The 18,487-nt window shown below is 52.5% G+C and overlaps 2 protein-coding genes across 2 annotated transcripts; both read right to left on the reverse strand.

Moving 5' to 3' along the window:
• Positions 1 to 1,195: 1,195 nt before the first annotated feature.
• On the reverse strand, positions 1,196 to 12,784 carry P3H3 (prolyl 3-hydroxylase 3). The gene is made up of 15 exons (XM_068400861.1): positions 12,352 to 12,784; positions 11,907 to 12,059; positions 11,000 to 11,189; positions 10,733 to 10,864; positions 9,684 to 9,817; positions 9,305 to 9,394; positions 8,927 to 8,979; positions 8,656 to 8,714; positions 7,361 to 7,485; positions 7,141 to 7,236; positions 5,449 to 5,599; positions 5,165 to 5,282; positions 2,661 to 2,736; positions 2,139 to 2,279; positions 1,196 to 1,855 (listed from the first exon to the last, which is right to left on the reverse strand). Exons 1-15 carry the CDS (start codon positions 12,775 to 12,777, stop codon positions 1,643 to 1,645), a joined length of 2,157 nt encoding a protein of 718 aa, XP_068256962.1. The 5' UTR covers positions 12,778 to 12,784; the 3' UTR covers positions 1,196 to 1,642.
• A 1,225-nt stretch (positions 12,785 to 14,009) lies between these two features.
• On the reverse strand, positions 14,010 to 18,090 carry GPR162 (G protein-coupled receptor 162). The gene is made up of 4 exons (XM_068401860.1): positions 16,777 to 18,090; positions 15,789 to 15,978; positions 15,059 to 15,210; positions 14,010 to 14,892 (listed from the first exon to the last, which is right to left on the reverse strand). The coding sequence occupies exons 1-4, from the start codon at positions 17,614 to 17,616 to the stop codon at positions 14,368 to 14,370; spliced, it is 1,707 nt and encodes a 568-aa protein (XP_068257961.1). The 5' UTR covers positions 17,617 to 18,090; the 3' UTR covers positions 14,010 to 14,367.
• Positions 18,091 to 18,487: the final 397 nt, after the last annotated feature.

Below are 18,487 nucleotides of genomic sequence, written 5' to 3' on the forward strand. Positions count from 1 at the left end.
CAGGGCTGGGGTCACACCCTCTCTGGGCAGCAAACCGGGGTCTGCAAGGGGAAAACAGAACTGGGCACAGGGGCCGGGGGTGGCAAAAGATTTGGTGGCGTGCCTTTTGGCAGCCACTTTAGTGGGATGCTGTGAGGGGATTATCTTGGCCTCAATCTCTTTTAATCTCTCCCGCGGCTTTGGCCCAAGCCTGAGATAAATACCTTTTAACGGATCCCATCTGACGTCAGGAGGCCATCGGTCTGATCACCCAAGCCACCTTTGGGCAAAGCAAGCCAGAGATGTGGACACTGGCCCCTCACCCCCCCAATACGTCGTCGTCAAGCAGGAACCATCCTGTGCCCCCATGTAAATCAATGGGATGGATGTGTGAGCGGTAGGGTGTGAGGGAATTTGAAATGGACACATCAAATTATCTTTTTCCTGTGAACCTGGGGCAAAGAGCATTGCCAATGCAGGTTTCCCAAGCTTGTGTGTTAAGGAAGTGCTGGGATTCAGATTGAGGAAAGAATTCCCTTTCCATGGAGCAGGGGCCCTGTGCCAACAGCGACAAGGGGATCATCCACCCAGCTCTTACATCACTGGCCCTGGCCCTGGCCCTACAGATTTCTTCCATCTGAACTGTAGTTGGATCTCCACACACAACCCTCATCAAGGCCTGTGTATGTCATGACCAGAGTGATCTGTCTCTAATGCTTCCCAGGAAAAGGGTCACTGCTCTTTTCGATACTCCACATCCACCCCATTCAGTTCCTGCTTGGCTACAATATAATCCCATCTTGGAACACTAATCCCCTGGGCAGTGACAGCAGATTGTCTTTGTATCAGGGTGGAAAATGATAAACAAACTATCTCTTCTGTTTCCAGGGGCAATTTGGTGCATGGAGAGGGGGGAAAAAAAAAAAAGCAAGAAGCCTTGCTGCAGGGAAACTGAGTGTACAGTGCTTTTTTGTAAAGGTACTCTCCGCCCTTTCCAGGGGTTAGTCAGGGCAGAGCTGACTTTCTCTCTTGCTCACCCTTATTGAAAGTAGCTGGCATCTGGGCAAATACTTCGTTTGTTTTCTTTCACTGAGGGCTCAATCTCCTCCCATCATTTGTTAATTAAATTTCCATCAGCAATGAGCGTGCGTGTCTCCCTCCTGGTGTACAGACTCAAGCTCCCACCAACATCTGGGTCCAGCATTTTGCTTTTATTCCATATATTCACAGCCCCTCACCTTTCCCCTCTCAGACCAGTTGCGAGGTTCTAGAGCTCGCAGGTCCTAGGAAATTCAGAGGCTTCTGTTTTGAGCTCCTTGCTGAAAGACCCTAGGCTTCTCCTCCCCCTCTCAGATTTGGCCCTGGATGACCAAGAAGCTGGTACTGAGAGGACTGGGGTGAAGGGAACCTGACTTCTTACTTCTGAGTGACACAAACACATTGGTGAGGCAGTGAAGAAAGTTCCTGGTGTCACTGACTTTAATACTCTGTCCCTGCTCCCATTTTTCAGCTGCTGGGATGTCACAGATAAGCAAGCTGCATCCCTCCCCATCACTACGGCTCTAGCATGCTAATACACTGCTCCAGGCCTCTGTGGTCCCGGTGCTACCACAACCTGCCATGCCGTGGTATGTGCCAGTCCTGCCCATGGGGCCCCGTGTACTCAGAACTCATCTCTGGCCCGCCGCATCTTGGGGTGCTGTGTCCTGTCTGAGCCAGGCCTGTGACTCTGGCTCGTGGGCCTGGCTCCGCGGCTGGGAACAGGAGGCCCTGAGGAGGATCTGCCACTGTGACCAGTCCTCTGACGTTCTTCTCCATCAGGTCGGTCCTGCTCCAGAGCCCTCTGCTCCATGAGCTCCTCTGCCTTCACCCGCTCCTGCAGCCATGGAGATAGAGATGATGTGAACCCCTCCCTGCTAGGGTCTTCATCCCGCTCGCAGGGGCTGACAAGACACATCTTGTCTTTGCCACATCCACCCAAGCCCCCCAGAGCCCATTCTCTTGCAGGACCCATCACAGGATGGCCCCTTCACCAGGTACCTTGTCTGGTACCTGCTGCACTAGGCCCTGCCCCATGGGAAAGCTCACAAGCTATTCCTCAGAGTGATTTGATCTAGCTTGGAGGTACTCGTATCCGTTTCTCCAGCATGGTCCTTTACCTGCTCAGCATGCTCCAGGGAGTGTGTATACCAGAGAGCAATGGCACAGCGTCTCCCGCGGCTCACGGCCCACACGCCATGGGGGTTCTCCTTGCCAGAGCTGAAGGCTACCAGCCTCCCACACTTAGGACGCACCTCAGCCTGCCAGGAGAGAGAGGAGACAATGAAGCCAGCAGCCCCCTGCGCTGGGGTACACAGTCCTTCTACAGAGGTCACGCTACCTCTGGGAACATGGAACAGCAGAGCTGCTAGGCATTTGCTGCCAGTCTATGAGCAAGGTCGACCTTGGGGAAGGACAGAATCAAAGGGACAGCCTAGGTCACAGCCACCCACAGACTGTAAGAGCCTGGAGCTAGGAAGGAGTTAACCTCTCCTCTGTCTGGGATTTGCCTCAATTTGCCTTTAGCTGCCCCTATTTGAATCTGCCACAGCACCAGCACTGGATTGTTTTTGTTCGTCTCCTGCCCAGACTAAGTCTCACCCTCCATCCTCCCTCCGTCTTTTGGCCAGTCCCAGACTTACTGTGACAGTCACAGTGTCCATTTCAGTGAAGAAAAGGCCCCCACCTTGGAAGTCATCATTGAGGTAGAGAATGCCACTGTGTACAAAAAGAAAGAGGACATACGGATGGTGAAGCTCATTCCTCCCCAGGTGCTTGCCCACACTCCTTGTCACAGGAGGCTGTGGCACCACAGGTTCAAAAAGCGAGCAGACCAGTTAACAGGAGAATCCGTTTGGAGGTGTTAAATACAGCAGTACCTAGCTCAGGGGAGTCCCTGAGCTGCAAGCCACAGGAGGCTAGGAGAGTAGGCCAGGGAGTTAGCTCTACACGCTTGTCCTGTTTTGGTTTGAATCCTCTGCAGCATGCATCTGTGGCACCGTTGCGACAACACCCTGGGCTAGACAGACCTTGGTTCTGACCTGGCATGACGTTGTTTATGTTTCAAGATTGGGAATAATCCAAAGGCTGGAAGAGGAGACTGATCAGCAAAGAAAGCCATGTCTTAAGAGTCAAGGAATTTCAGGGTAACATAAGAATGGTCAAAAAGAAGGTTGGTGCATGCAGAAAAGAAAATTAAAACAATAAATTTCTTTACTCGTGTTAGACAAAAAGAGAAGTAGTGAGGCCACCATGCAGTACAGGTGAGACCACTGTCAACTAGGTGAAAGAATGGACCACAAACTACTTGAGTTCCTCTTGGTATTCAATTAAGCTGATTGATAGAAAAAGTCAGAGGAACAAGAGAGGCTCATTAACGGGACCAGGAGAGTGAAATGAAAATCTACACTGTGGCTGCTGAAGCAAAACATTAAGGACATAAGGACAGTGAGAGGATTACCAACTCTGAAACCCAGGAAGTTATAGCTCTTCTGCCACAGGATTTTAACAAGACTGTGAAGTCAGGGTGGTAACATGACTGGAGAAAAGCAAGGATAGCTCTCACACGCACAAAGGGGCAGGAGGGTAGGGATAATGGCTGAAGCATAAACAGGCCTGTTAGCCCAACCTCAGCAGTCTGCAGGGCTTTAGACTCCATATCTGAGGAGAAGGGTAATTGAAGGACAAGGAGGTAAATGGAAATGGTCTGAAAATGTAACATGGGGGTACTAAAAGCAGACTGGGTACTAAAAGCCACAAAAACTTTGACAAAACAGTTGATTTCCCAGGGAAAGACAACATGCTCAATCTCAGCAGTTTGGACTCTGGTAAAAGCACTCAGAATGGTGCCTCTAGAGAAATTACTAATGAACACAGAGAAGGTGAAGAAGAGCACATGAACAGCACACACTGACTAGTGCACCACTGGCACTGAAAGGAGTCCTGTTTGCCCGGAAGAGGATCACTGGGACTCTTGGACCCCCTGGGCCCAATCCTGTTCAACAGTTTCATTAATGACCATAGCACAAACACACAGAAGAGATACAGGAAGTTTGGAGCCCAGGGACCTCTTTCAAAAGCACTCTGGAAGAGCTCAGCCCTTGTGAGCTGGTTGGTCAATCACACTTCACTCTGCAAGAGGACAGGAATACTCCTAGAAATAGCTCAGTGGCATCGATCCCAGGAAGATATTTTAATATACATTCAAGCAGCAGCCTGAGAAGCCCCTTACCCAGGGAGGAGCGAGGTAACGGGACAGCTTTCCCACAGGAGGGACAGATACCTAACCAGTTACATGACAGAGCCTGGTAACTTTACAATCTGACTAAACCAAGTTAACATCTATGCCAGAAAGAAAACGGACTCAATGATACTGCAATTCCCTCTAAGTTCTACATCCTTACTATAAGCTGCTCAGAGAAGACTTCTGCTCTGGGTACAGTTACCACTCAAAGAAAAGGCAAATAAGATTTCTGGATGCCTAGGGATGGGATGATAAATAGGGGGAATTGGCTGCAACAAACTGACCTAATTTGGCTGAAGTGTGCAACAACTGTCACCATCTTTAAAATATATTTCAGGTTCTTTCACAGAAGAGTAACAAAATCTGCCATAGGCTGGGAAAAAAGTCTCACATGGAATAGAAAAACCCAACACAAAAGTATTGGCAGTGAATCTTGAGAGAGATAAACGGAGAGAGCAGTCACCAAAGTACACTGCTCAAAGGAAATCCAAGGAGCCTCGTTCTCTCTCTCCTGTAATGCATGGAAGACTGTGAAAGATGGAACTTGATCAGGAGAAACAGACTGTCATGAGGCCTGGCAGTGGACTGTAGTACTGTGGTAGACCCACAAGATGACCATTTGATATCATGGTTCTAGTCCATGCAGCCTCCCAGCCTTGTTCTGCTCTCCATTAATGCTGGCTGTGAGGAGGGAGAAAGGGCAGATCTTCCCAGCCTAGGGAAGGTGTTTCACACCTTGTTCTGAAACCACTGATACAGCCTTCTGCCTGATGCTACAGTCCTGGCTGGCTTTGAGCCAACAACCCATCACCTGGTTTCTGTAAGCTGAGCTCATCCTCTGACGGGGCCGGCAAGGCATTCTGATCTCCACATGATCTAATGCAGGTCCCCTTCTTCTCTTACCTGTAGTCCCTGTACACGTAGGCAGGTGGTTCTCTCCAGCACTCTTGCCCCTCAGGATCCAAGAGACAATTATCAGCATGGACAGGATGACTAAGATCCATTCGACCTTCCTGTTCTTCTGAAGAGGGAAGTTACAACAAATAATATGGGCATTTTCATTTTCAAGAAACAATAAGGCAGAGAGAAAGGGGCACAGTGAGAATAAAGGGAAGGCAGTCTCCTGAGAGCACATGGCTGGGACTGAGAAGGAGAGTCTCCAGGAGACAGGGTGAAAGATTCTTTACCATCTACAGCCGTGCGGCACACAAGGTGTGTGAATGAGAAATGCAGTTTCTTTCCAGGAGTAAAATAGGACTCTATGATTTTCCGTGATTTCTCACTGGCCTGCAGAAGCAATTTGGCATCTCTCCAGTCCACGTCCCCATTCTGGGCCAGCTACAAGGGAAAAACAAGCCTGTTACAATACTTACATACAAAGACACTCTAAGAAATGACACAGGTACACAGTACAGAGGAGACCTGTGTAAAGTCCTGTGGTCACACATTTAAGAAAAGAACATGTTTTCTCATGTAAATATAAGTCAGGAGTACACCTGTGCAGCACAGCAATTCCTTCCTTCTACTCAGCACATGAAACCACATGGAATGTGGTCTGGAATGCGGCCTGGAATGCAGCATCATTTTGGGTCCCCCAGTACACAAGTACTAGCAAACTGGAGTGAGTCTTCAGTGAAGGGTCTTAAGATGGCAGGGGTGCTATAGCACATGACTTAGAAAAAGAGGCTGAAAGAGCCGGGTTTCTTCAGCCTAGAGAAGGCCAAAGGAGGATCTAACTACCGTCTCCTGTCACCTGAAAAGGGGGTTGTAGAGAAGATGAAGACAGTCTCTTCTCAGAGGGGCACACTGCAAAGACAAGAGGCAACAGGCAAAAGCTGCAGCAAGGGAAATTTTGGCTAAAGAAAAGTTTCATCCTCCCAAGACTACCGTGCAGGGACAAGTAGCAATCCCAAAACAGAATCACAGAATCACAGAATGGTCGGGATTGGAAGGGACCTCTGGAGATCATCTAGTCCAACCCCCTGCCAAAGCAGGTTCCCCTAGAGCACATTGCACAGGGTCGCATCTAGGTGGGTTTTGAATATCTCCAGAGAAGGAGACTCCACAATCTCCCTGGGCAGCCTGTTCCAGTGCTCTGTCACCCTCAAAGTAAAGCAGTTTTTCCTCATATTCAGATGGAACTTCCCACGTTTCAGTTTGTGCCCATTGCCCCTCGTCCTGTCGCTGGGCACCACTGAGAAGAATCTGGCCTCATCCCCTTGACACCCACCCTTAAGGTATTTGTAAGCATTGATAAGATCCCCTCCCTCAGTCTTCTCTTCTCCAGGCTAAACAGACCCAGCTCCCTCAGCCTCTCCTCATTAGAGAGATGCTCCAGTCCTCTGATCATCTTTGTAGCCCTCCACTGGACTCTCTCCAGTAGTTCCTTGTCTTTCTTGAACTGGGGGGCCCAGAACTGCACACAGTACTCCAGGTGTGGCCTCACTAGGGCAGTGTAGAGGGGGAGGATAACTTCCCTTGACCTGCTGGCCACACTCTTCCTAATGCACCCCAGGATACCACTGGCCTTCTTGGCCACAGGGGCACATTGTGGCTCATGGTGAACTTGTTGTCCACCAGAACACCCAGGTACTTCTCTGCCGAGCTGCTTTCCAGCAGGTCAACCCCCAACCTGTACTGGTGCATGGGGTTATTCCTCCCTTTCTCACAGGAGAGAAAACACTTGTCAAGCCCTCCATGTACAATGTGCTTAAATGTGATCATGGAGGAAGAGGGTCAGTGGAGACTGCACATGTGCTTGTGAGGAAGAAAACACACCCACAACCCCATCCAGAGTGCCCTTCACAGAGAAAAACGCTCAGGTGGCAAACACTCTTTATGGACAATCAAGAAGGCAGCAGACTCACAGAGCCACTTACCTGCATAGCCTTCAGAACGGTTAACCCTTCAAATCTCTCGTGTGGGGTGTGAGGTGACCGTCTTGCCCGGTAGCCATCTCCTGCTTCTCCTGCTGCCTGGAATAGAATGATACAGATGACACACATTAGGCTGCCATCTCTCCTCCATGGAAACACTACAACCCTGCCTGCTGAGGAGGAAAGTACACATACAGGAGCTCCTACAAGACCCAGGCCTCACCTTTGTCAGTCGGAGAAGGTCCTTACACTCAGACTCTGTCAGCACTCTGTCAAACACAACCCTCTGGGTTCCATTCATCTGGCGGGAATCCATTGTGACAGCAATACCCTCAAAAGGCAAAGGACCTGTCAGACAAACAAGTACAGATAGGCATGAGCAAGCTTGGGACAAGAAGCCCTCAGACACCCACACCCAGCCTGGATAAGGAAGTGGAGAGACACTATACATTCTCTGAGAAGACAGGACAGTTCCCCAGAAGTGCCCATTCCTCGCAGACCTGGGCCACTTGCACCCCTCACATGCTTCAGGGGAACCAGAGCATCAGCTGGGGAAGCTGGCCTACAGCGAGTGCTTCAGGAGCCAGCAGAAACTTGGGGCTTGCTGGGAGAGCAGCAGGGAGCTGGGGAAAGTTGAATGCACTGTGGATCGCAGCAGCAGAACAGGTCCAGCCTACTGGGGTGAGGCTCTGGAGAAAAGAAGCAGGTAAACACCTCCATCAACCCTCCTTTCAATCACACACCTTATCCCAGAATTATCTCCAGTGAATCTTTCTACTTTCTTCAGCCCCAAAGAGAAGCAATGGGTATTAGTTGGTGATTTGATCTTTGGCCTTTCTTTTCCCCCCCTCTGACCTCTGGATGGTCAGGAATGCCAAGGCACTCAGGCCCTTAGAATGATCTGCTCTCCCATGTGTCACAGCAGAGAATCACATGGGGTCACTTCAGGCAAAGACTCCAGGTCAGTGCCCTGCAAGACACTGTGTGTCCACACATAAGACTAGAGGATCAGCCAGAACACGGGACTCTGCACTGCAGTCTATAGCATTCAGCCACAAATCATTTTGACTCATGTTTTTCAGGGAAAGACTTGCCCCAGTTGAATAGTCTGTTTCCAGTTTCCATTTCCCCCCCTCTCTCCTTGTCCCCTTCAGAAAAATGCTGTTTGAAGTTGGGCTGGTGGAGTTGAACCAGGTTGGGTATAGACACTCCTGCCACACTGAACAGGGATCTGCATGTCCACAGGCTTGTCACGTATTCAGGTACCACTGCTCTCAGCTTCTCCAGCCACAGTGCTCTTTGAGTTCCCATCCCAGAGACGTAGTCAGCGAGATTTTGCAAGATTACACATGCATCAAAGAGGGAGAAAAGAAACAGTGAGAAGACTTGCTGAGCCATTCCAGTCAGTCTGCATCTATGCTAGCATTCAAATGTCTGAGGATGGAAGAAAGGACAGCACTTAGCCTGGCTAAGCCTGGCTGACTGCATCCAAGTCCTTCTTTAAGGTCTTTTACTCACCCCTCTTCTCCCTCTCTTTCACATCCAGAGTTTCCTGCTTTTGCTTCTCCTGATCCTCTCTCCGGAGCAAGGGAAAAAACAGAGATCAGGGCTATCAATACACAGAGCTACGCCTAACCCTCCTCTGTGGTAGCATTTCATACCCTTCCTGTTCCTGTTTTGCCCACTCCTCAGTAGGTATTACCATTCCTTGTACCACCTCCGCCAGTCCAACCCCATCCCCTACTTCCAACACTTATATTTCAGTCCTAGTTGACTTGGCCAACCTTACCTGTGTTTCTCCTTTAGGCTTTCAGGAATCAGCTCATCTGGAGTCCAAAGATCCTGTAGGAACAAATGCAGATGGTTCAGTACATGACAAACTTCTCCCACACTGGATCATGTCAAACAGCCAGTTCCTTGTCCCCCTTCTCCAGTGAATATCAGACCAATGGTTCTGGCCTGCTTCTGACGACAGCCAGACTGGACTAATGTATATGGTTACAGCAGCAATTTCCAACTAACTTTAGTCCTGGAGCAGCAGAAAGGCCTTAAAGATCCACCTCATAAAGACTTGGGGGTCCTTCTCATCAGCATTTGATCCTTACAATTCTGGCAACTGTCTTGGTGAAATCAGGGCAGGAAGATTTAAGATGATACCATTACTTACAGGGTCGTTAAAAGTTCCTCCTAGATGCTCCACTGCATAATAAATCAACTTCTTCTCCATCAAAGATCTCTGCACGTAACGTTGAATATTCTAAAGAAGCAAAGCAGCTGTCAACCAACCACCCCACAAAAGATAACCCCACTCCTGCCCAGGGCAGAAACCTGCCCAAACACACTGCTGTGCCCTATGAAAGCCCAGTTCTGTCCTGAAGGGACTCTGCCTGGTACAGACTATAAGTAAACACAGGCTCCAGTTTCTTTAGTCCTGGGCTTGGCACACATCTACAGTGAAACATGCTTCCCTTTTTGTCTCCTGGACTGCGATCCTGTCATATGGGACAGGGTAGGGCCAAAAAGTACAGACCTGGGGTTTTAACTACCTCTCTGGCTGTGATAGCCGTGTCCTCTCCCAGTTCTTTGCGATACTCTTTCATTTTCTCCAACATTGGGTCATCCATGGGATAGAAGAGCAAGTAGGAAGCAGCACATTCAGCAGCCAGTGCCTGGTTCCCAGCTTGGGCAGGGACAAAACAGAACAAACAGGTATGTCTCTGAAGACTTGACATTAGCAGTAAATGTGTATAGGCCAGCAGCACCCAATGCCCCAGTCAGGATCCAGCAGTAGAAGGCCTTACACCAAGCACATAACAATCGCTGCCTAGTTGGGCCTCTACCCAACGATGGGCAGAGAATACAGGGAATGAGCCCAGTGAAGAATGGGCCTACTTCCAATACTTACTAGGAGCTTGTTCAGAGGAGACAGAGAAAAAATTAGCATATATTTGGAAAAAAGACAGTCCCACCTCCCTCATCCAATAGATATGATGAGGGGCCTGGGGTCTGGAGGCTTCTTTGAGATACAAGTTTTACCCATGGTCTGACAGAGGAGATAAAAGACAGTTGGGTCAGTGTGGGAAGGAGCAGAGGTATCCAAGAGAAGAACTGAAGGACATGTAAAAGCGACAGGGTAACAGATGACCAATGTCGTGACAGGCCATCAGTTCAGCAAGGACAGTCACGGCTGACAGAAGGAACGCCACTGTTGAGACAAGATGCACACGCATGCCTAGATAGGAAGTGGGGGCCTGGTCTGGAGCCACGTACTGAAAAGGAGGGCATAAAATACAGAGCAGACAGTTGGAGCAAGGACTTGAAATGGAGAGTGCTGGCGGAAAGAAGTGGGAACAACCACACGTTACCAAAGCTGCACAAGGAGACTGAAGTGGACCACAAGGGCCCTCTCCCAAGGTGGCCACAGGCCTGAGCAAGAGAAGAGAGGTTCTGGGAAGAGTTGGGGGGCAGAAGTGGGGAGAGAGAGGTAGAGGTCGGGTCAGTGTGCCACTTCTCCCCATGACATACTGCCCTCCAGGTCCAAAAGGCAACTTTAGGGATGCCACAGCATAACCCGCTGGGTTGTGGCTCTGCTCACCTTGATCGTAGGCAAACTGCAGTAAATCAAGATGAGAGGGTATGAAATCTTCTGTGGCAGAAATCCGCCCTGGCTTTGTGGCAATTTCAAGGACGCACTGCTGTCTGCACTTCAAAACCTGAATATAATGGGCTGCAAGAGAGAGGAGCAAGAAAGGCAGTAGCTCACACTGCTTCCAGACAGGAGCGCTGGGAAATGAGGCATGTCCAGTGTGGGGAGCATGGCCTTCCTACCCAACCTAGGAAGGAGCCTTGCCTCTAACGCTACCTGCAATGGCTTCATATAGGCCAGGTTGCATGTCCTCCTCCTCCTCGTCCTGATCTTCCTGAGGCCCTTCACACAGGGCACGACACTCTTCCAGTGCTGACAGCGCCTCTGTGAGCGACTCCTCCAGCCTGGCCACAGCCTGCACGTACTCATCTGCATTGTAGTGCTGCACCCCAGCTTCGTACGCCTCCTGCAAAGGACAGATCCAGGTCCTTCATCAGTATGGGTGACACCAAAGGACGCCCTGAGACTTTGGGTCGCTCACAGGGTAGTGCTGACATCTAGGGGCCTGCCTGATCGCGCACAGCCCACCACGCAGTGACAGCGCATCTTCTGGACTTAAGCCAAATGTACTTCTCCAAGGCCCTGCAGCCTGCCATAACTGTCACCAGAAAGTCTCTGTATCACACTGCAATGGTTTGTCTTCACCCTGAAGAGAAGGCTTCAGGGAGACCTTCTTGCAGCCTTTCAAGTATAACAGGGGCTTACAAGAAAGACTGAGCAAGACTTTTGACCAAGGCCTGTAGTAACAGGACAAGGGGCAACGGTTTTAAACTGAAAGAGGGTAGATTTAGATTGGAGGTAAGGGAGACATTTGTTATGATCAGGGTGGTGAGACACTGGAGCAGGTTGCCCAGAGAAGTTGTGGATGCCCCATCACTGTGTTCAAGACTAGGCTGAATGGGGCTTTGAGCAACCTGGTCTAGTGAAAGATGTCCCTGCCCATGGCAGGGGGTTGCACTATGTGATCTTTAAAGGTCCCTGCCAGCCTACACCATTCTATGATTCTGTGTATGGGGGTCCGGTCTCAAGCCACGGCCCTTGTGTGGGAACAGATCAGGGCCCCACACTGGTTCCTAGGATGGGCTAAGAGCCGCTGACGCCCGGCTCTGCACCAAACCCTCACCCAGTGTGGTGTGGCCTCCAGGTCGCGGAAGTTGTCCGACTTCACCCCTGACATACGCCGGTACTTCTCTATGTCCTCTCGCATTTGGAGGTGCTGGGGATTAGCGACGAAGAAGGTGTGAGCAGCAGACACAGCCTGATCCAGCTTCTTCAGCTGTGGAGAAAAAGCAGCGGCGCCTGTCACACTCCTGCGGGCCTCTTCACACCCGCCCCACTTCTGCTGCTCCCTGGGCTCACCCACGAGGTGCCTGTGCCCCGCACTGCCCTCACACCCCGTGTCCCACGCTGCTGAGCCCTCGCCCACCACCTCCTCAGCCGGCGGCCCTCCAAGAGAGCCACCGCCCCGCCTTTGCCGACAGAGGCCTGCCCGGGGCTGGCGACCCCGCAGCCCCCTGGGGAGAGCCCACCCCGAGGGGCGTCCCCTCGCCGCCGGGGCCGGTCCCCACCTGGAAGAAGGCCACCTGGAGGTAGTTGTAGGGCTCCCTCTGCTCGAAGTCGCGGCGGATGGCGCGGCTGGCGCGGTGGGCGGAGGGCGCGGCGCCCAGCCGCTGCCCCAGGCAGTGCTGCAGGCAGTCGGCGCGCTGCAGCACCCGGCCGAACAGGGCGGCCTCCCAGGGCCCGGCCCCCGGCGGCTCGCCGAGGAAGGCCGCCTCCCGGCCGCAGGCGGCGCGGCAGGCGCGGCGGGCCGCCCGCAGCCCCGCGTAGCTGTGGAGGGCGCGCTGCAGCAGCTCGGCCGCCCGCCCCCAGTCCCGGGCGAAGTACGCCCGCACCCCGTCCGCGTACAGCAGGTCGTAGGGGACCAGGCGGCCCGGCGACGTGGCGGCGGCGGCGGCGAGGAGGAGGCAGAAGCAGAGGCAGAGGAGGGAGGCCATGGTCGAGCCGCCGGGGAGGGGCAGGAGAGGGAGGAGGAGAGGGGGTCCGGGGCGGGCAGGCGTCTCGGCGGGCCCCGGGCTAGACCCACCCAGGGGGCCGGGCCGGGCGGGCCGGCGGGCGGTGCCGGGCCGGGGCCGGCGTCCAGGTCGGGGAGCGGGGTAACGGCCGCTACCGGCCGTCCTGGCCGGTGGGTGAGCGTGGCCGGGGGCAAGGCCCGGCTCGGCCCCAGTCCCCGTGTCTCTCCGCGCCAGCTGCGGGGTGCCGTGCACCAGGCCGGTGCCGGTGCCGTGCGGGCCAGCGGAGCCCCGGCACCTCGTTGCCTGATGTGGTCCTGTGTCCAGGCGTCCGCAGGCACCCAGCAGCACTAACCCCCCTTTTGGTACGGGTCACCCAGACCCCTCCAACGGGACGTCTCGTTGACGTTACGGTTAATCTATCAGAATCCACGCCAGGGACGAGGCACGCTTTGACAGTTCATAGACCAAGTCCCATCACGTGCAGAAGCGCTTTGGAGGTGAAGGGCTACCTATCGCCCACAGCGCCTCCAATGCAGCCAAACCCTTGCCCATGGCTGGAACTATAGCCCGCAGCGGGCAAGTGGAGGCCCATCTCCCACACGCTACCTCTGCACCTCCCAAGAGTTTTGCACGGGGCAGGAGCCTGATGCAGACCTCACCAGTCCCAGCTTTGACAGCGTGGGCAGTTGGAGGCCTTGCCCCTGGGAGGCTCTGTCAGCTTTCCTGAGCTGGCCGTTGTCTGGGTGAGAAGTTTGGGCCATCGTGTTTCACGCAAAGTTCACACTGGAATCAACAGTTTGCACCAGTGAAATGAGGTGTGATGGGTCAAGGTCTTTTTGGAGATAATTTAATTGTTTTCAAGGCTGGAGGTGCCTCAAAGCAATACCTTTCGTTGAGCGATATTAGAAAGCACAGAGGCCAAACCTGCTTAGCTCTTGGCAGCCTAAGTCCTCCCCTGAAATGGACAGGAAAACTTTCCACCCAGTCTCCCATGACAACTCCTGTATGGGCTTCGTTCCCTTCCCTGGGCTGCTAAGCATCTGCTGCCTTCCAGATGCACTGAGAAGAAAGGGGTGGAGGGAGGAAAGGAGCCTCGCACATTTCACATTTCCCTTCCAGAAGCTCGTGAAGCTTCATTAAACATTGGGCCAGTCATTTTGTTTCTATGGAAACAAAATTATTACTAATACATTATTTTAAAAACAGACACACGATTGACACTCCAAATATAGAATTTTAATACCGTTCTGCGCCTGCCTTGTCTCTTAGGGCAGAGCGGATGCGAGGGTGGAGTTCACAAAGGGACGGGACTGGCGAGGGTGCCAAGTGGCGGTGGCAGCGGTGGGTGTGTTTGTAACCTGAGAGCAGGCACAGGCTGTCCGTCAGTCTGTCGGGCTCCCTTCTGCGGGTCTGTCCCACTTCTTTTTCCCCCACCAGCGTGGGGAGCTGTGTTTCCTGCCTGCTGGCGAGAAAGATGAGAATGCGAATTAGTGATTGGGTCCCGGGACAAAGGGAACACTTGAAGTTTTATTTAAAAATCGTGATGGCACTGAATGTTTTTGATGCTGTCTCTCATAGTTTGGGATCCTGGACGGTCTGTGCCTCGCAGGCCTCAAGGGTCCTTTCATGTGGCGCCTGCTCTCCATCCTGCAGACGCCAGGCTTCGTTGCCAGCCAAAGAGCAGCGCCGTGGCCGGTCGGCGTTCTCCTCCTCTCTGCTGCCAAGGGAGAGGCGGCGATCACGGCGTGATGCAAGTGGGAGACGGGAGTGCCGTGGGCTGCAGGCTGGGGTGGGTTGTGGTGTCTCGTCAATGAACATGGTGATCTCATCTCGGAAGAAGCAGGCGCTGGAACTGGAGCCCCGGGGCATCAGCCCCCCCTCCAGAAACTGCCGTAGGGTCGTCAGCTCATCTTCTGGGGGCCGCCGGCGGTGCTGGTAGTCATGCAGCTGAGGAGGCAAGAAGCCAGGGCCTCCAGGTTTGCGGGGGGTGGAAATGCGGATGTCGTCAGATGAAGACCACTTGTGTAGGAAGGATGGAGCGGAGCGGTGGGCGAAGATGTTAGTCTCATCATGTGACATTCTCCGAGAGATAGGGACCTGGAAAACGGAGAAGGAGGCAGGTGATGAAAGTCTTGAAGAGACAGAACAGGAGGGGAGCAGCTGAGGCTTTCTCAGAGAAGAGAGTCAAGAGGACACAAACGCGTGGGAGACTGACAGAGAAGGAAGTGGGTTGTGGGGCTGCCCCTGCTAGCTCTTGGCTCACCTGCAGGTAGTGCACCTTGTCCTGGGGCAACAACATGTGGTGCATGGGTAGCAGCTTGATGTCCCGGGAGTCCCGCTTCACAGCTGCGGCACCGTTCGCATCAAATCTCACTTTGCAGATCCTGCCATCGCCATAATCATCACAACCACCATCTGTTGGCAAAGAGGAGAACGGCAGTCAACACTTTTCAGCCAGAAGAGGAGCGTTACTAGGGCACCTGGACGCCATCCTAACTCTTGTCTGACTTCTGTCACCCTACTTGCAGCCCTTAGGGCTCATCTCTGAATAAGGACCTTGTCTTTCTGCTTGCAGCAGCACTAAAGGATGCAGAGACTGCCCTGTTCCTTCTGTCTCACTTTTGAATCACCCAGTGCCAGAACCTGGACCTTTGGATCAGCGAGTTGGGCTGAGGCCTGGTGTGTCACCTTCACTGTGGTTTGGCAGCTGTACACATCATCTCTTCTCTTACATCTACTGTGAAGGATGTTGCACTAATGTTTCCTGGATGCTAGTGAGTCCTAAGGCAGCAAGTGAGTGGCAGAGCCTTCTCCAGAATAAATTTTTTCATGGTTGCTGACACCAAGCTATAACATGAATTCCACCTAGCCACCCACAACACCACTCCTAGTGCCGTCAGGTCCTTTTCCTAAGGCAGACCCCTCTTTCCTCTGTAGTCTTTTGGGGAGGGGGTTAGTGAAGAAAGGTGACTGTGCGGTGGTGAGGAGCTTACCATCATCTCCATCTTCCTCAGACATGATAGCCACACACTGCTCCCACACGGTGCGGACATCTGCTCGGTAGCGCTCACAGGACCAGATGAAGGAGGGGAGCAGCAGGGTCTGCACCATGGAGCACCAGAGCACAGCCAGGACCATCCAGGTGGGGGCCGTATCATAGCGCAGGCTAAAAAAGCTCACGACCTTCAAGGTAAGAGAGAGAAACAACACTGAGGAGGAAGACAGAAGTGGGGATCAAGGGAGAAAGATAATGGGAGTCAGTTCTGGAGTAGAACATAATCTGTAAAGGATTTGTCAAGTAATTACCCCGTGCCCCTTTGAAAAACTGTTCCTGGGGTGTTGCCCCAGTTTTGCTGCACCATATTCCAAGCTGTCATATCTCTAACATGAGAGCTGGTGTTACATCCCTTTTTCCCCGTGCTCATTAAGAGCTGGAGCTAAATAGGTGCTAACAAAGGACACAGCCACTGGAAAAAAAAACTGTGACTAAGCCTCAGTTCTCTTAATGGTTCCCTTTGAGAACTTCCCCAGCTCTCCAGTTTTGCAATCAACCAGCCAGCCAAAACCAGAATGCTGACTACGACCATACAAGCAGAAGGAAAAAGAAAACTGTCTGGAACAGCTTTTAAAGCTGGTGTATCAGCTGTCCAGAACCAAACTGGAGAAATAGAAATCTCATTGTTTTTACAGAGGTAGATCCCCCTGTAAGTTTGCAGAATAATTTCCTCTCCTCTTAGCCACTTAAAACTTTCACGGTGGTTTTAGCTGTGTGGCGTGTATTCCCCAGGCTTAGATTTGTCTTAAGAAAATGCTGCTGCGGAAGGATGAGAGAATTACTGCAATCTTTTTAAAACCAGCCCTCAAAATAACACAGATTCAGATGCAGCAACTCCATGGCTGGTGGACAGAAGATGGGAGTTTTGGAATGGAAATCTAGTTTAATTGCAGACTCTGAAGGGAAAGGGAAAACTCGGTGCTTACCAAGATAGGCACCCCAGTGAGTGTGTCATACAGGAAGACAATAGCACTGATGAGGTTGGTCATCTGCAAGGAGGTCTTGGCTGACTCAGAGCCATCCAGTGAAGACCTCCTTTTGCCTCGTACATCCTCCACCACAATGGCCGGCACATTGAAAGTGGTGTGTGCTGATGAAGAGCAGGATGACGCTTCCTCTGCCCTCTGATGGCGGCACCGCCGGCGTCTTCTGTGTGCCCACAGGGTCTGGTAGAAAGTGATACCCACGCACACCAAGCCCATGACGATTCCACCGAGCAGCAGGAGGCTAAAGCAGACCCCGAAGCCCAGCCCTATCTTGCTGACAATGAACTGGCAGCCACGGGCGTAGTAGCGCTCGCCGTTGTTGTGCCAGCCGATGGAGGGCAGGGTGGAGAGGATGAATGAGACCATCCAGATACCCATGACTGCGTGCAGAGCCTGCTTCTTGGCATTGCTCAGCCGGTAGTTGACTGGCCATCTCACCATCCACATCCGGTGGTAGGAAAGGGAGGCCACTGTGAAGCAGGTGGCCAGCGCCAGGGTGTAGTATGTGGAGACAAAGACCTTGCAGATGCTTTCATTCCAGTCGTAGTCGGAGGACTCACGCCGCAGCTGCACCACGGCGTAGGTGGTGAGGGGTACTGCTGCCATAAGGATGTGGGTCCCAGCAAGGAAGCATAGCAGCAGCTCCAGGGGCTTGTGTTTCTGTTGTTTGGCCGTGATGCTGAGGATAATCCAAGAGTTGGCCAACAGGGCTAACATCCCACAGGCCAGCCACCACAGTGAGTTGTTGTGCAAGGTGGACTCTGAGTCAGAGTCCCCCATGCTGCCACCCCTGCTAGGCTGCACCCTGTCCCTGCCGCTGGGATTTTGTAAGAGGGCGAGTGGGACTCCACACTGGGGGAGCCACGTCCCTCCTCATCTGCTGCTGCTGCTGCGATGCGAGGTGTACGCACGCTGGAGGGGTTCCTCAAGACATTGCCACCAGGTGCTAGGTAGAACAACCATCAACTCTGTTTCACTTTCAGTCCTCCCCTTCCCTTATCTTTGCTTATATTTCTTTCCCTTGTTCTAACTTTTCCACCTGTTTTTTCCCTTGTTCTCTTTCTTTTTCTTTCTTCCACCTTCTTTCTCTCTCTCTCTCATGAACACTTGCCAGTGCTTCTTCCCTCACTCGCTTGGGCTCACTTTTTTTTTTCCTCCCCATCTATTTCATCCCCCTCCACTCTTCCCTCAAAGAAAAAGCTCTCCTTACTTCATGTGCCCACCAGGCACCTTCTGTCTCAGGAACCACCTTCTCCTGGGACTGGTGAAGGCCACACACAAACAGGGATTGCTGGGGACTCCAAGCAGTTTGGTAGTAGCAGGTGCCTGCTGTCCAGGGTGAATGAGGAGCTAGCCAAGAGTTTCAGAGATGATGGGATGGGAGGCAGGACAAAGGTCCCGTGGAAATGGTGAGGGTGGCGGATACACCGTGCGTAATCCCCCTCTCACCAACTGCCACGCTCGTGGCCAGGTTCCTGCCAAGGCTGTCAGAGAGCCATCAGCAGAGAGTGAAGGGTGAGGAGAAAGATTCAGAGGGTTCCCTGTCCAAGACCTCACGGTACCCTCACTACATTGTCCTTTTTGCTGTCCTCCAGGGCTCAGCCTACTCTTTCAAGCTTCCCTGCGCAGCAGGGCAGAGCTGGCAAACAAT

This window comes from Nyctibius grandis, chromosome 5 (assembly GCF_013368605.1).
Source record: "Nyctibius grandis isolate bNycGra1 chromosome 5, bNycGra1.pri, whole genome shotgun sequence".
Classification (NCBI taxonomy): Eukaryota; Metazoa; Chordata; class Aves; order Nyctibiiformes; family Nyctibiidae; genus Nyctibius; species Nyctibius grandis.

Coding starts and splice junctions, on each gene's coding strand:
- GPR162 (XM_068401860.1), bottom strand. CDS start 17,616: ATGGGGGACTCTGACTCAGAGTCCACCTTGCACAACAACTCACTGTGG. Junction 15,979..16,776: donor TCACTGGGGTGCCTATCTTG/GTAAGCACCGAG, acceptor CTTACCTTGAAG/GTCGTGAGCTTTTTTAGCCT. Junction 15,211..15,788: donor TGAGGAAGATGGAGATGATG/GTAAGCTCCTCA, acceptor CTTTGCCAACAG/ATGGTGGTTGTGATGATTAT.
- P3H3 (XM_068400861.1), bottom strand. CDS start 12,777: ATGGCCTCCCTCCTCTGCCTCTGCTTCTGCCTCCTCCTCGCCGCCGCC. Junction 9,818..10,732: donor GCAGTTTGCCTACGATCAAG/GTGAGCAGAGCC, acceptor TCCCTGCCCAAG/CTGGGAACCAGGCACTGGCT. Junction 1,856..2,138: donor CCCTGGAGCATGCTGAGCAG/GTAAAGGACCAT, acceptor CCATGGCTGCAG/GAGCGGGTGAAGGCAGAGGA.